This window comes from Halichoeres trimaculatus, unplaced genomic scaffold, assembly GCF_033239565.1.
Source record: "Halichoeres trimaculatus isolate MK-OKI-2021-1 unplaced genomic scaffold, fHalTri1.1 fHalTri1_scaffold_5, whole genome shotgun sequence".
In the NCBI taxonomy this organism is placed as follows: domain Eukaryota; kingdom Metazoa; phylum Chordata; class Actinopteri; order Labriformes; family Labridae; genus Halichoeres; species Halichoeres trimaculatus.
The window spans coordinates 33,347,884-33,363,158 of record NW_027437183.1 but is presented as its reverse complement, the minus strand read 5'-3'; the positions used below and the strand labels follow the sequence as shown (position 1 = coordinate 33,363,158).

Here is a 15,275-nt window from a genome sequence, read left to right as displayed (position 1 = left end):
ACACATTTTTAGGTACCCTGAGGCATAAGGAACAAATGAAAAAAGTGTTATGGTTCTATCTTTACAAAATCTACACAGTCCTGCACCTAAGATAAGCTGATTTGATTTTTAGGACGGTTTTTGCTTCTGTCACCTTTTTTACTCGATGTGGACTCAATTTTCACTGCAATATGAACTTCTATACTTCTATGAGGTCAGGAGAACCAGGGCTAAAGGCTAAAACTGTGAGGAACTATGTACAAAACACTTAATTCAAGTCTTGGATCAAAGAAAAGTGAAGTATTTTCAGTTTAACATGCTCTGAACACACAAACTGTTGCTGATTGGTGCAGAGCAGCCCCAAGCTGAAACATGACACCAGGAAGATGGAAGAGTTCTTCAAAGAATTGTTTAGATTTAAATACAGGACATAAATTGATCATTCAGGGCTTGTTTACTGCAGTAAAGAGTGTAGAATTATCTGTTTTTTACAGAATTGAGCTAGAGCAAACGATTGATTTTCTGCAGATTTTCACAAAGGACGTGTGAATAAACGAGATTTGGACGGCAGTCCCCCCCCCCCCCCCCCCCCCCCCCCCTCCCCCCGTTTAAAGCATGTTGCTGACTTCACGTGTGATACATTCAGGTACCGTCGGAAATTTGAGAATCTGACGAGAACACCACTTTTTCCAAGTAGGACAAACGGTTTGGTGGAGGTGTTCACTCCAGTTTTTTTTGGGCTACACTCTGAACCTAAATAAACAGAGACTTCTTTTATGACCTCTTTTTTAATGTTTATTACCAAAGGCTTTAAATTATTTCACCAGATTTAGTAAGAGCTTATATTTTATTTGACTGTAGAGTTTTACGCAGATGTTTGATTAAACCATTTGAGGAAAGACGGCATCAGGTTGTTGACAGTGTTCCCTAAACCTGAGTTTATTCAGGGGCCCCTTGTTTTGGCCCCTCATGAATGAGCCTGACGCTGGGGATGGACATGTGACTTAGTCCCGCCTCTTCCACTGTTGACCTGTGCACAGTCCTGCAGTTCTCCTCCTCCGCCTGCCCCTGTTGTCCTGCTGAGGTCTGGACTCCTCTGATCCTTGGACTCTCTCTGCTCTTACAGAAGCTGCTGGGGAACTCTCTTCTGAAGCTGGAGGGAGACGACAGGCTGGATATTAACTGCACCCTCCCCCTCACAGACCAGGTACTGATACCCATCACCAAGGTCAAACAGACGTTCTTGTAGGAGTTTATCTGTGTCACCATACGAGCTGATTTCTGTGTTTTCTTTCTGTGCTGCAGATCGTTCTGGTTGGCTCTGAGGAGGGTCTCTACGCCCTGAATGTTATCAAGAACTCTCTGACCCACATCCCTGGCCTGGGGTCAGTTTTTCAGATCCACATCATTAAAGAGCAGGAGAAGCTGCTGATGATTGTTGGTGAGACGTCCGGCTCTGTTGACTTTAACAGATAACTGTCTGCACTTCATCAAAATCAGACTGTGACGACTCTCTGAGAGATCCTGAAACAGTTCATCAGGAAACTATTCACAGCCCTTCACTTTTACACATTTTGTCATGTTACAGCCCCTTTCCAAAATCAAATCATTTTTTTTCTCAAAATTCAAACACCCCATGATAACAATGAAGTGAATTATATGAATAAAATGAAATGATTGAAAAATAAAATTTCTTGCAAATCCATTAAGACAAAAAACTAAGACATCACATGTTCATAAGTATTCACAGCCTTTGCCCTGAACTCAAAATTGAGCTCAGGTGCATCGTCTTAGAATCAGCCACCGGTCTAAACCGAGCATTCAGGGGAGAAAGGCCTTAGTCAGGGAGGTAAACCAGGAACTTGATGGTCTGTCTAGGCTCCAGTGGTCTTCTCTCTCTGGAGAGTTGAGAACTGCCATCTCTGCAGCAATCCACTAATCGGACCTGTATGGTAGAGTAGACAGAGGAAGCCACTCCTTTGTAAAAAGGCTAATGACAGCCCACCTGGAGTTTGCCTGAAGGCCCCTGAAGGACTCTCAGACCAGTAGAAACAAAGTTCTCTGCTCTGATAAGACAAAGATTGAACTCTTTGGCACTGAACGCCAGGCATCATGTTTGGAGGAAACTAGGGATGGGTACCAAATTAGGTACTATTATAGGTACCAACCGAATTGTGTCAAAAGTTCCGGGTATAGATTCATGTAAAACCAAAAGGTACCATGTTTAGGTACCTAAATGCGTCCTTGTGACTGTGAGGGGGTGGAAAAGTATGGGATTTAAATTGAAAAAGTTTTATACTTTACTATTAAAAAAATTGATATTTTTTAGCACATAACCACAAAAAGTACCAAAAACAGGTACTGTTAAGTACCCATACCGATTCCCAGGTACAGGGCATTGGTACCTATTCGTTTCAAATGTGAAAGGTACCCATCCCTAGAGGAAACCAGGCACCGCTTATCACCTAGACTATCCCATCCCTACAGTGAAGCATGATGGTGTCAGCGTCATGCTGTGGGGATGTTTTTCAGCAGCAGGAACTGGGAGACCAGTCAGTAGTGAGGGAGAGATGAATTCAGCAAAGTATCCTTTGGATAAAAAAAAAAAAAAACTGCTACAGAGTACTTTGGACCTCAGACTGGGGCGACAGTTCATCTTTCAGCAGCACGACTCTAAGCACACAGCCAAGATATCAGAGGAGTGGCTTCAGGACAACTCTGTGAACAGCTCAGCCAGAGCCCAGACTTTAATCTGATCAAACATCTCTAGAGAGATCTGAAAATGTCTGTACACTGATGCTCCTCATCCAACCTGATGGAGTTTGAGAGGAATGGGCCAAGCTGCCCAAAGAGAGGTGTGCCAAGCTGGTGGGATCATCTTCAAAAAGACCTGAGTCTGTAAATGCTGTCAAAGGTGCATCAACAAAGAATGAACTAAAGGCTGTGGATACTTGCGTTCATGTGATCACTTGGTGATGTCTGCTGCACTCAGTGAGTGACCACAATAAGAAGATTTAAAGGAGCATGAAGTCGTTTTGGTGAAAGCTCTCACTGTTGTTCAAACAGTGCCTGTGAAAGTAGAGATCTGATAAATCCTGTTGCTCGGGGTGACTTCAGAGTAAAGTTTGTTTGTGTGTGTGTTTGTGTGTGTGTTAACTCCAGGGGATGAGCGAGCTTTGTGTCTGGTGGAGATTAAACGAGTGAAACAGTCTCTTGCCCAGTCTCATCTACCCAGTCAGTCTGAACTGGCACCTTACATCTTTGAGACGGTGAAGGGATGCCATCTGTTCTCTGCTGGAAGAGTAGGTCCTCCTGTCCTCCATGAAAGCACAACATGCTCTCTGTCTTTGGTAACTGTTGGACTGAAGCAGCTGATGTCACCTTTCGCAGGTGGATAACGGGCCGTGTATATGTGCTGCAATGCCAAACAAGATCACCATCCTGCGCTACAACGATAATCTCAACAAATACTGCATCCGGAAGGTGTGTGTTATTCCACCAAACAATACATCCTCACACACCGTCAGAAAACACGGCAGATATAGATTCACTTCCACAATCTCTGCTTTTCACCTCATAGGAGATTGAGACTCTGGAGCCCTGCAGCTGCATCCACCTGACCAGTTACAGCATCATCATCGGCACCAACAAGTTCTACGAGATCGAGATGAAGCAGTTTGTGCTCGAGGGTGAGGTCGCAAAAATGAAACATCAGCATTTAAACAAAGATCATTCTGAGAAGAGTCATGACTCCCTCATTGATGCAGACTAAAGTGTAGCTCTGTCTTCTGATTCTCCTTCTCTCCAGAGTTCCTGGATAAGAACGACATGTCTCTGGCCTCAGCCGTGTTTGCAGCCTCCTCCCACAGTTTCCCCATCGCCATCATGCAGGTGGCCAGCAGCCTGCAGAAGGAGGAGTACCTGCTCTGCTTTCATGGTGGGTTTTAAACAGACATGCTCCGATTGATTGGTCGGCCGATCGATCGGTGCTGATTCCCTTAAATTTGGGGGACCGGTGATCGGCCCATCCTTACATATGAAACTGATCTTATATTCCTCCGGGAAGGTCTGACAGCCAGCTATTGTTGATTTTTGCTCTGAAACCTAAAACTCAGGACACTTTATTGGTTGTTTAAGTTAAAACATAAAGATTTCATTGTTTCACAGGTATTGTTCAATGATTTTCAATAAAATTAAAGCTGCAAGCAGCGATGAACGGGCCCTCGCCCTGTGTGCGCCAGTCGGAGTGTGTCCCAGCCGCCACATTTGCTGTCCCAAGGCTTGCCAACTGGAGCATGTCCCAGCTGATGCATGAGCAGCAAAATGTGGCTCCGCCAATAGCCATAGGCTTAGGCGTGAGAGTTAAGGCCGAAACTTTTGAGGCCCGTAGCTTAAAGTAGCTGGACAGGCTGCAGATATGAGCCCCTGGGTGGCGCTCTGGAGCATTAATGTTTGTGCATCCACTGATAGAAATGCAATCAAGCTGTGACACTGAACCTCCGTGTGCATTTTGGCCCTGATCCAACACTGCACCAGAGAGTCATTAAGGTTTTGATGGAACAGTTAAAGTGGTCAACTTTGACTGTTATTTGTGGCCACGCCCATTGACGTAGCAAAAATCCGTTTGGAACATATCATTCAGTGTGTGTAGTGTGTGCAAGGCAAGTTTGGCGTTGATCTGATGAAAAACCTAAGAATTGTTCCATTTAGTCTGAGGCTAAAAATCGTCAAATACATACATGAGCAAATACATAATAATTGACCAAACCAAACTCAGTTTATATTCCTCCTCATAGTAAAAAAATTTAAAAAATACGAAAATGATCTCCAATAGGTCCATCACTCTCAATGATGGTTGTTCCAGAAGTTCATGTATTAATTTTTGCATGATTTCGATGTTCAAACTCTTGAACACTTCTCTTCTGAGGTACTAGCAGCTTATGTGTTCTTCTCAACTTCTAAGCCATTCACTACCCTTAAGTTCTTCTTTGGACAAAATCTTCCTTGGATAAATACTAAATTAAAATAGGAGTGCAGTTTTACCTTTCTTTCTGCTTTAATGATTGTTTCCACAACATACAAACTTAAAATTGTGTGTCCGCCGGCACACCAATCTGCCCTCCAAGTCCGCTTTTATACCGTTAAACCTAAACTACATTCCCCTTCCCCCAATTTATTAAATATGTCCATGTCTCCTTTTCTGTTGGTCATCTATCTTCTTTAATTTAAGTTAAGTTTTAGGTCTGTTTTTCACCTTTTCCCTTGCTAGGCGCTGTAGCTGTTGCACCCACTCTTCGCTCTCTGCTGGCGCAGCGCAGGTGGAGAGGCCGTAGGCTCGCTCTGCATCTTGTGGAGTGTTGTTATCCCTTGGGCCATATTCCTCCATCACGAACACCTTTGCTGGGAATCGGACTTGTGACTTAATACCTTTCTCCTTTAGATGATTTCGAATGGGCATGAAGCCTTTCCTTTGCAATTAAAGCTTTGGTGTAAAATCTTGGTCCAGGTAGATGCGCTCCCTGCAGTAATGAATCTCTTTCCTTCCCCATAATTATGATTATTGATCTTCACTGTGGGTAGTGTACTCCAGCCAAGTTTGGAGTTGATATGTCAAAAAACCTCGGACTAGTTTGTTCAAATACGTAGCCCAAAATAGCTAAATTACGATGTTTAGGTGCAAATAGTGAAGTTTGTGTTCGGAAATCACGTTAGCCGTAATAGACTTTTTTGTAGAGCCACGCATGCTTGTTATGTACACCAAATTTCAGGGCTGTAGCTCAAATTAGCCCAAGGGGCTGCAGTTTTTAGCCCCTTGAGGGCACTATGGAGCGTTCATTTTTGTGCAAGTTGCAGATTCATAAATTTTTTCGGGCATGCAAATTTTTGGCACACGCGCGTTCACATTTTTGCCAAGCGAAAGGCACGCAATTTGGGGTTGTTTTGGCAGAAACAAATAAAGCGGAAGAATAGTAATCGCAAAGGTTTCAATAGGGCTCTCGCCCAACCTGCGGTTGGCAGGCTCGGGCCCTAATAAGATTGGAACATTGAAAAAAATAAAAAATTGGCATCGGCCCCAATTGGTATCTGCCGGTCAGGCTTTTTAAAGATCAGTGATCGGTGATCAGACAGAAAATTGTGATCAGTGCACCCCTAGTTTTAAATAATGGTCATTCTACATGTTTTTTTCTGTCATGTTTATAAAGCAAAATCTAACTTTTCCCTGTGTGGAGAAACATTCTAAGCCAGGGGTTTTCACACTTAACAGCTCGTGACCCCAAAACTAGCAGAGTCAGAGACCAGCTGTCGTAAAACACAGGCCAATCCAAAAACTGGGAAAAAAAACAGGAAAATAAAAACAAAAAAATGGCTTGAGATACTTAAACTAGCTGATCCTTAAAAAGCAGTTCTTGCGCATGTCTTCCTGTTTTTCCTAATTTAATCTGCCTCCAGCGTTACTATGATGATACTGATTAAGTCACTTTCAGGGGCTGTCAAGGTTAGTCCCTTCATGAAGCATTTACGCAGAGACCTTTTTTTAAAAAAATGTTTTTTATGTCTGATTAACTTGCGTTCCGTGATTGTCTTTGAACATTCCTGGTTGCACTGCACGAGTATCACCAGCAGAAACAAAGGAGCAGGAATTAATAAAGAAAGAGTAAAAGGTTTGGCTAAAAAACTGCTAGACAGTTCTCACCACAAGAGGCTGTCGAACCAGAGCATGACCATGGACCGCATAGCATATGAACATGGTCTGTGTGATGTCATCCGTTTGTTTCTCATACAAAGTTTTGGACCACATCATCGAGGAGCTGTATTGTAAAAATCTTGAATCAACCAAACTTAGTTTGAGTTAGGATGGGGTAAAGGGGCAGGTCTTTGGCCTCTTTGCAGACAGCTACAAATTTCCAGGCCGAATTTTGTGAGGTTTTTGGCTGAATGAACTGGAGTTTGTGTCACTAAAACATACACATCATAATTTAAGACAAGAGCCTACTGCTTGAGTGCTACCTGCTAGCTTAGCACACAGCTGACGCTGAGAGCCAAAGACAGGCCACCTGAAAAAGTCTACAAGCAACAAACTCTCAGCAATGACAGCTGAATGATTGACTGAATCTAACATGGTGATAAACTTTGAGAATGAGGGTTTGTCTGAAATTACAAGCTGGAAAATCTTAAACTCTTACACTCTTAAAAGATGAGGCTGTGTAGAGATGTTAAAAAACTGCAGTTCTTTGAGCGTCCACTTGAGGTAGTCTGCAGAAGCACCAGAAACCACATTAACACTCACTCATTAAAAAACAATCCCAACAGTTAAAATAAACATGTTTACAGCCTGGTTCAAAAGTCATTATTAAAAACAGTCCAAGTGTCTAATTTTCTATCAGCTCACGCTGTATGAAGGATGAAATATTTTTACTTGTCATCTTGTCATTTTTAAAGTTATCGAAATTACAAGTTTGACCATTTAAGGTCATGGGTGGCTTGACTGACTGGTGGTCACCCTGTAGCTTTCTGCAAAGAGGCTTAAAACCCACCTCTTTACCTCATCTTTAATAAGTCAAGCTTTTCCAATATGGCCTCCATCAATGATGGGCTGCAAAACTCTGTGTTAAAAACAAATGGGTGACATCATTCAGTGATCCACTGACTATATGTCCCTCGACAGCCACCATTATAACCAGACCCCAGAATTTGTTATTACCTCGGACCTTAATCAGTTTTCATGTTAAAAAAAAGTCATAAAAACTCAAAAAATGTTCAAACATGTGATTAAGAATGTGATTTAAGCAAATCTTGAGTCAAACTTCATTTTGAAAACCAGTTGTTTGACAGACCTGCCGTATTCTTGTAGCATGCCTGAGTTGGCGTTAGCTTTGGATAAAACAGATGATGTGACTTTATTTCAGCTAATTGCTTTATTGAGATGTAAAGTCAAAAGTCCAACTCCATGACTTCTGCTTGTCAAAACATTTTCTGATAACACACCATCAAACCCTCAGGCCAGCACAGTTTGGAGTAGTTTAATCTGCTGTGCTGGTATGAAGCAGATACACACGGCTATGTAAAGCTCGGGCACTCTTATGTCCTCGTTTTTCCTCCTCTTCTCTGCCAATTTCATTCAGAGCACTGCAGGGGGCAGCATCAACACATCTGTCCATCAATCGTCTTTATCAAACTAAACCTTAAACCATGAGAACATTTGTTTGACTGATGTTCCTCATGTTGACATGATGCAGGTGGGGTTTATGGCATGTACTGAAGCCAGTCAGCAGGGGGAGCTCTAAATCTTTTGGCTTCAGTCAGCATGTATTGAACTCTAGGTTTAGGTCTTATGTTTGTATTTTGTAAAGGCAGGTGGAGTGGTGTTCAGTAATGTGTGTGTGTGTGGCAGAGTTTGGCGTGTTTGTGGACATGTACGGACGAAGGAGCCGCACAGATGACATCAAGTGGAGCCGTCTGCCTCTCTCCTTCGGTAAGAAACTTTTTAACTCTATTTACTTCATGTCACATCAGTTTTCAGCCAAACAGCTTCTCATTCTGTACAAACCCACAGCTTACAGGGAGCCGTACCTGTTCGTCACCTACTTCAACTCTCTGGACGTGATCGAGGTTCAGGGTCACGCCTCGCTCTGGTGAGAATCATGAGCTTCCTCAGGAAACGTTCAGACTGTTTAGTTTTTGGTTGTCAGCCATATTTCCAACATCAGTGTGTGTGCTCCCAGTCCCACAGTGCTGGCCCACCTGGACATCCCCAACCCTCGCTACCTGGGCCCAGCCATCTCCTCTGGAGCCATCTACCTGGCCTCGTCCTACCAGAACAAACTGCGGGTCATCTGCTGTAAGGGCAGTCTGATCAGAGAGTCTGGAGAGCTGCACAGGACCGGCTCCAGCAGAGGGTCAGCTCCCTCCAGAGTATTCACGAGCAGAAAACGACAGTGTTCATATTATAACATAGAGACAGATTAAAAACATGTTCATGTCTAGAGGTGTGTTCAGAATAACAGCAGCGTGTTCGAAAACACTGAATCCTTATGAAGGGTTTGATTTCCATACACACAAATGCATCAGGAACACTGCAGATTTTTAACAAAAGAAGAAGAAAAGATGAGCTTTGTTAACTTTACAGGAAGTTAAAAAAGAAGATTACGCCGCTGAAAAAATGTAATTGTCTGTTTCTTTACAAACACAAACATTTTCTGAAGAGACTGAAAAACAGTGTCAGGCTGCTGCTTGCTTACCGCTGTGGTTGGGGTTGTGGTTTTGTTGAAAAACCCATTTCAGCTCCTCTTTGACAACATGACCTCTTTAAGTGTTTTGATGTTTTCATACTGATCCATTGACACTTGCACCGCCATGTTTAGCTGTCCCCACAATGTGCTGTGGCTTCAGCTCAGAGTTTGAGGTTGATGTAGACCCAAACAGAACAGTTTTGCTTTCATAAGTTTCCCAAATGTTACACCAGTCTTCTTTAGGCCTGTCGGTGTGTTCTTGGGCAAACCGTAACCTGTTCAACATGTTTTGGAAGCCACTGGACTTTATGAAAAAGGCTACTTGCCGTTAGCCTGGCTTCATGAGAACAGGACTTTCTTTAAATGCCCTGGCGCTGAGCTGTTGCCATTGTGGCTATTCTTTGACACATTCAAATGGTAGTTTTTCAACTTCTTTTAAGTCTTTCTGGTTTTGGTTTCCGCTTTAAAGCTTTTGAGACCATTTTAGCTGAGCAGCCCATACTTCTTTATAAACTTAGCACAAAAAGTAAGGTCATTTGTGATTGGTAGACTTTATCTTTGATGGAACAAGGGCTCTTGCTAATGAATCTTACACTGTTGAAAAGTCCGTTTATTTACCCTCTGAATGGAGCCACTTTTGTGAGGAAGGTGTATTTGTGGGATGAGCAGCAGAGTTGCGTGTGTGGGTCGGGCCAATGCCAAACAGCTTCTTCTGCTGTTGCTTGATTCGGGTTTGATTGTTGGAGTCTTTTTATCACTGCTAACAGTCTCACTGCAGAGAGATATTAAGGTGAGATCTTGCAACCAGCGGCACTCCAATCCCTCCACAGTCTAGGACTGAACTCTATCCTCCAAGATGACCATTCGTGCCCCCACAGCACATGGTTTCTGAGAGACTACTTCCAGATTCTGAGGGTGGGATCCCACATTTGGGATCATCTGTGGCATGCTTCTCTTCTCAGACTGACCAACAGAACCACGATGGCAGTGGTGTGCACAGGCTTTTTGCAGGGCAGGGACCAAAGCAAAAAACAAAAACAAAGGCCAAAATAGTAGGAATTACTTATGTAGTAGGTTGTTTGGAAAACAGCCTGTGTATGATTGGTTCACAGGCTACCTTAGCCGCGTTCCCACCAAGCAGTCCGGTTCTGTTCGTCTCAGTACGGCTCACATTTTGTGGCATTTCCACTGACTAATCCCGGGACAGAACCCCAAATAACTCAGACGAGCCATGCCACTTTTTGGGATTCTTTAATATGAGTGTCAGACTGAACTGATCCACACTCGAAAGGTGGAGCAACACACTGCAGATGGTTGATTGGTCTAAAAAATCGTCACTTACCATGTGACAGCGGCTGTATTTCTCCTGGCAGCACACAGTCTTCTCTGAAACAAAGCTTGATTGTTCTTTGTATCAAAGAGCTACATGACAATCACAGAAAGGATGAAATGCTGCATGTCCTCCATCTGTGCTCTTTGTCTACTGTGTTGCATTTTTCTTCTTTGTTGGATTTATTAGCAGGGTAAACTACTACAGCATCACGCTATTGTTTAACAGCTGCTGCTTTCGGCTTACACATCGCCTACCACGAGAGAGCACAGTTTGATGTGGAAACGCAAACAGGATCAGGCTTCACAGTACCAAACCGTGCCAAACCGTACTGAACCAATCCAGACTGCTTGGTGGAAACGTGGCTTTAAGCTTTTCTTTGTTAAATGTTTAAATCATCCAATCCACCAGTCAGCACAGAACAAGAGTCAGCGAGCTGTTTGGCCTTGGCAGAGATGATTTGGCAAATTTTTTATTGGCACAACCCAAACACTCAACTCTGCAGCTCATCCCACAAATACATGTTCTTACTAAGGTGGCGCTGTCTAAAAGAGAAATAAACAACCATACTTAATTAAGAAGCAACAAGGAAGAAAAACTCTACCAAGCACAGATTAATTCACTTACTTTGCTACATTTCTAATCAGTGTATTAATCAAAGCACTCTGTTTCTTTCACTGACTGAGGTTTTCAGTGAGGAGTAACTCGAACCAGTGTGTTCAACATCTGCTGCCTTTGTTCTTAATCCAGGGTCACCTATTTCACAGCTGTTTTTGAATGAATAACCTGATTGAATACTGCAGTTATTTTGAACACACTCCTTTAATTAATGAATCAGCTCTGTGCTTGGTATGACTGATGGGTCTGTTGGTTTTTGGTGGCATCTAATGTAGTATTCTCCATGTTGAAGCAGAATTACAGAAACAGAAACTGATCTGGTTACTTTTTTTATTCTGAACACAGCTGTACGGCCCTGATGAAACGTTATCTGTCAGCCTTGAAGTGATACTCCGGGATGGAACAAGTTGGGTTCTATCACAAGGTTTAGGGCAGAAATTACCCCTACAGCAGTGTTTTTGTGCAGCAGCAGCCCAGGGCGCTCGCACCAAACACCCCCTCCCTGCTCCTCTGCCGGTTTCCTCTGCACTCAGACGGGGCCATATTTTACTTGACCAAAAACACAAATAAACGGACTCCCACTGAAAGAGTCTGATATCGGTCTGCATTCATGCTTTATTTAGAGAATTTTCAGCGCGTTACTTTCACACGAAAATACCGCTAAATAAGGCTCTAGTTCTCATCGTGTCTCTTCGTCCTGGCAGACTACCTGCATTTTATATCTGGCATGCCGCGCGCAGACTGATACACTAAGAGGCGAGCGCCTCGTACCCAGCTGTGGCTCTGCAGCGGAGGTAGCGCTGTTTAACTACACAATGAGAACTAGAGCCTTATTTAGCGGTGTTTTTGTGTGAAAGCAACGCGCTGAAAATTCTCTGAATAAAGCATGAATGCAGACCGATATCAGATTTTTTTGGTGGGAGTCCGTTTATTTGTGTTTTTGGTCAAGTAAAATATGGCCCCGTCTAAGTGCAGAGGAAACCGGCTGACGAGCAGGGAGGGGGTGTTTGGTTCGAGCGCTCTGGACTTCTGCTGCACAAAATCACTGCTGTAGGGGTAATTTCTGCCCTAAACCTTGTGATAGGACCCAACTTGTTCCATCCCGCAGTATCACTTTAAAAAAACTCTGAGATCAGATATTCTTTTTGATTCAGAGGTCAACAGCGCCACCTGCTGTGAGGAACATGAAGTGTTGTGTTGACAGTCTCCTTATCGCTGTCTTTCTACAGCAGCCCCAGTAAGCGAGGCCCCCCGACATACACAGAGCACATTACCAAGCGTCTGACCTCGGGCCCCGGCAGCCATGACGGCCTGCACCGGGAGCCCAGCACTCCACATCGTTACCGCGAGGGCCGCACCGAGTTCAGGCGGGACAAGTCTCCAGCTCGGCCTCTGGACAGGGAGAAGTCCCCGGGCAGGGTGCTGGACAGCCGCAGGGAGAGGTCTCCTGGGAGGTTCGGGGACAGCAGCAGACTTCATGCTGGGTCTGTGCGGACACAACTGGCCCCTGTGAACAAGGTAGAGCGGGTCCAGTTCTCGAAAGGGTCTGGAGGTCTGGTGATCTGGCGCTGGTGAATCTGACCTTTCCTTCCTGTCATCTTCCAGGTGTGGGATCAGTCTTCAGTTTGAGTCCAGGTCCAGAGATCCTTTGGAGAAGCCTTGATCCGCTCTGAGTGCAAGCACACACACGCGCACACACACCCCTGGTTGCCTGTATATAGTCCAGTCTCTCAGTAGTTCCTCGTTCAACAACATAAACCTGCACTGGGAGACGTCTCCTGTGACAATCCACTTTTCTGACTCGTGCTTTCATGGAGAGATCCCGCAGCGAGAGGGCGTCGGGGATCTTTGCTGAGCCGCAGATCTATAGAGTCTACTTTCTAAGATATAAAGAAGTTGTATATATTGCTGTGTGAGTTTTTATAGATAAAGGGAATAGTCGGCTGGTGAGGCCATGTCTATTTTTTTTAAAAAATGAGTTTCTAAAGATGTTGCAGGGATGTTCTTAACGACGTTGGTTCAAAATAATAATATCAGCATTTCACTGGGATCTGATGGCGTCGTGTACGGTTTCTTCTCGGCGTGGAGAATCAGTGGGTTACTCATGAATGACGATGAGGACGAGGTCTGAGGAGGCAACGCTTTGCACAGGAGGTCTGAACAGGCGTTAGAAACAGGATCTTGTCATACAGCCAGTCTTCTTTCCTTGGATCAGGTCGGTGGTCCTCTCCACTCTGAAGCCTTTGATAATAACTGCATCTGATTGCTTTATTGACCGTCGTCGTCCGGCCATAGTTTGTAAAAAACAATTAAGCAATGTTTAGCTCCAAGTGTTCCTTGTGTTGTTTGAAGCAAACTTTAAGATCAAGAACCACGCAGCTCTGCTTCTGATGCTGGACGTTGTGCGGTCAGGCTGGCTGACGTCGCTTCAGCTTTGCTCTTAGTCCGCCCGCCGCCACCGCCGCCGCTGCTGCTACTGCTGCTGCTAACTCTGGTACACATGTCCCGTTACCGTGCAGTGATTATGAAGTCTAGTAGCTGTCAGGGGTTGTTTTCTTTTCTAGTATCGTTTCTTTAGAGCCAGTAAGACCACCACCATTCGTCACATCAGTGAGCATGACTAACGTAGAGCAGCACTTCTGGATCTTGATTCTCTCTATTGGTTGTTCTTTTCTGTCATGTATTCACTTGAATTTGCATTCAATAAGTAGACATCGATGTAAGACAGTGATTTAAGGTTTTCTTGATTTTTCCGGGCTGTGTAACAGCCCATGCATTAAACATGATAACCGTGTCTCACTGTGTGTGGGTGTGTTTTCTCTGTCAGGAATCAGACTTCAGAGTAGGTTTATCTAGTTTATTTCTCATTGAATTCTACAACAATGTAATGCTCTTTAAAGTAAATCCAACAAAACAAAATATTCAGACTGAACAAGGAGCACTTATTGTTACAGGAAATTGCTATGTACAGCTACACACTCCTCTGACAGACATGAGAGGGTTCAAAGTGCTTATCAAACAGAAGGGAAGAAGGAAGAAAATCAAAAACAAAAAAAAGCCAGTGATCCCTTTTGTGAGAGACCCGTAATAAATCTGCTTGGCACCAGTCTCCACCAAAAGAGACACATTCACACACACTCACACACACACACACTTGCTCTCACACACACGCTCACGTCGAGTGATTACTGGGCCGCTGCAGTGACGCCTCTAAAAGCAAAATCAGCGCGAGTGAAGAAGAGAAACACAACAAACGCACACCAAGAGAGTTTCTTCTTCTTCTTCTTGGGAGGTGGCGAGAAGCGAAGCGAGGGATCATCTGTGTGGGCAACGTGTGTGTGTGTGTTAAATGACCTGTCCAGCCTCACTACTGGGTACAATACTGAAAACACACTTTCAGTTTACGTCTGATGCTCTCTGTGGCAGTGTCTACTTTATGTCATGTGCAAAAAATCGCCTGTTTTTTTTTTTCTTTTTAAGATAATTCACATTTATGGATTGTTGAACGAGACAAGTGCTGGGCCTGCATGCCTCTGTGGTGAGGGCTGATGGGAAAAAAGAAGAAGTCATGCTTGTTTCAGTGTTTCAGAGGGAGGAGAGACAGAGCGTTGGTCTCAGACTGAAAAAAGGGACAGAGCAATCAAAAATTAACAAGTCGTGTTTTGTGTTAAACCTCAGGACATACATCTGTTCATTCGTTCCATGAACTGGATTTAGAGGCCAGGTCTCAATTAGCAAAAGCTAACACATGTTAGCATCAGTCAAGGGTCATGGCTTAAATACACCACAAGTGTCTTCAGAAATATCCAGCCATCCTATTGGATGGGCGGGTGGACAGGAAGTCAACCTGCCTAAAAACACCCTGTGACTTTCAAAATAAAACAACTTTCAAAATCAGTTTGTGTTTAGCCTGACTACAACAACAAACTGACTCAATGGAGCCAGACCAGGAGTCATTAGGTTTCAAGTTTTACAGCCCAACATGAATGAAAAGGGGATCATCAGTGGAGTGGGAAGTGTGGGGACTCCTCGGTCTGTGACTCCAGCTGTCTGTCAGTCACGCTGCTTGTCAAACTGAACGCCCAGCCGGTGTAAGTTGACAAACGCAGTCAAGATGC

General features: G+C 44.0%; 1 protein-coding gene across 10 annotated transcripts in view; it reads left to right on the top strand.

Annotated features, from left to right (window-relative positions):
• The window catches only part of citb (citron rho-interacting serine/threonine kinase b), a 98,111-nt gene extending 84,160 nt beyond the window's left edge, over nucleotides 1–13,951 (top strand). For 5 of the 10 annotated variants that reach the window (XM_074669752.1, XM_074669751.1, XM_074669756.1 and 2 more), the window contains 11 exons: nucleotides 1,106–1,186; nucleotides 1,285–1,420; nucleotides 3,142–3,281; nucleotides 3,370–3,462; nucleotides 3,560–3,668; nucleotides 3,788–3,916; nucleotides 8,372–8,452; nucleotides 8,534–8,612; nucleotides 8,688–8,876; nucleotides 12,387–12,675; nucleotides 12,763–13,951. In XM_074669752.1, the coding sequence (XP_074525853.1) occupies nucleotides 1,106–1,186; nucleotides 1,285–1,420; nucleotides 3,142–3,281; nucleotides 3,370–3,462; nucleotides 3,560–3,668; nucleotides 3,788–3,916; nucleotides 8,372–8,452; nucleotides 8,534–8,612; nucleotides 8,688–8,876; nucleotides 12,387–12,675; nucleotides 12,763–12,786 (1,350 nt within the window). In that variant the 3' untranslated portion in view covers nucleotides 12,787–13,951. The remainder of the gene's footprint in view (nucleotides 1–1,105; nucleotides 1,187–1,284; nucleotides 1,421–3,141; nucleotides 3,282–3,369; nucleotides 3,463–3,559; nucleotides 3,669–3,787; nucleotides 3,917–8,371; nucleotides 8,453–8,533; nucleotides 8,613–8,687; nucleotides 8,877–12,386; nucleotides 12,676–12,762) is intronic. The other 5 variants (XM_074669755.1, XM_074669753.1, XM_074669759.1 and 2 more) reach the window with 1 other exon arrangement.
• The last annotated feature ends 1,324 nt before the right edge of the window (nucleotides 13,952–15,275 follow it).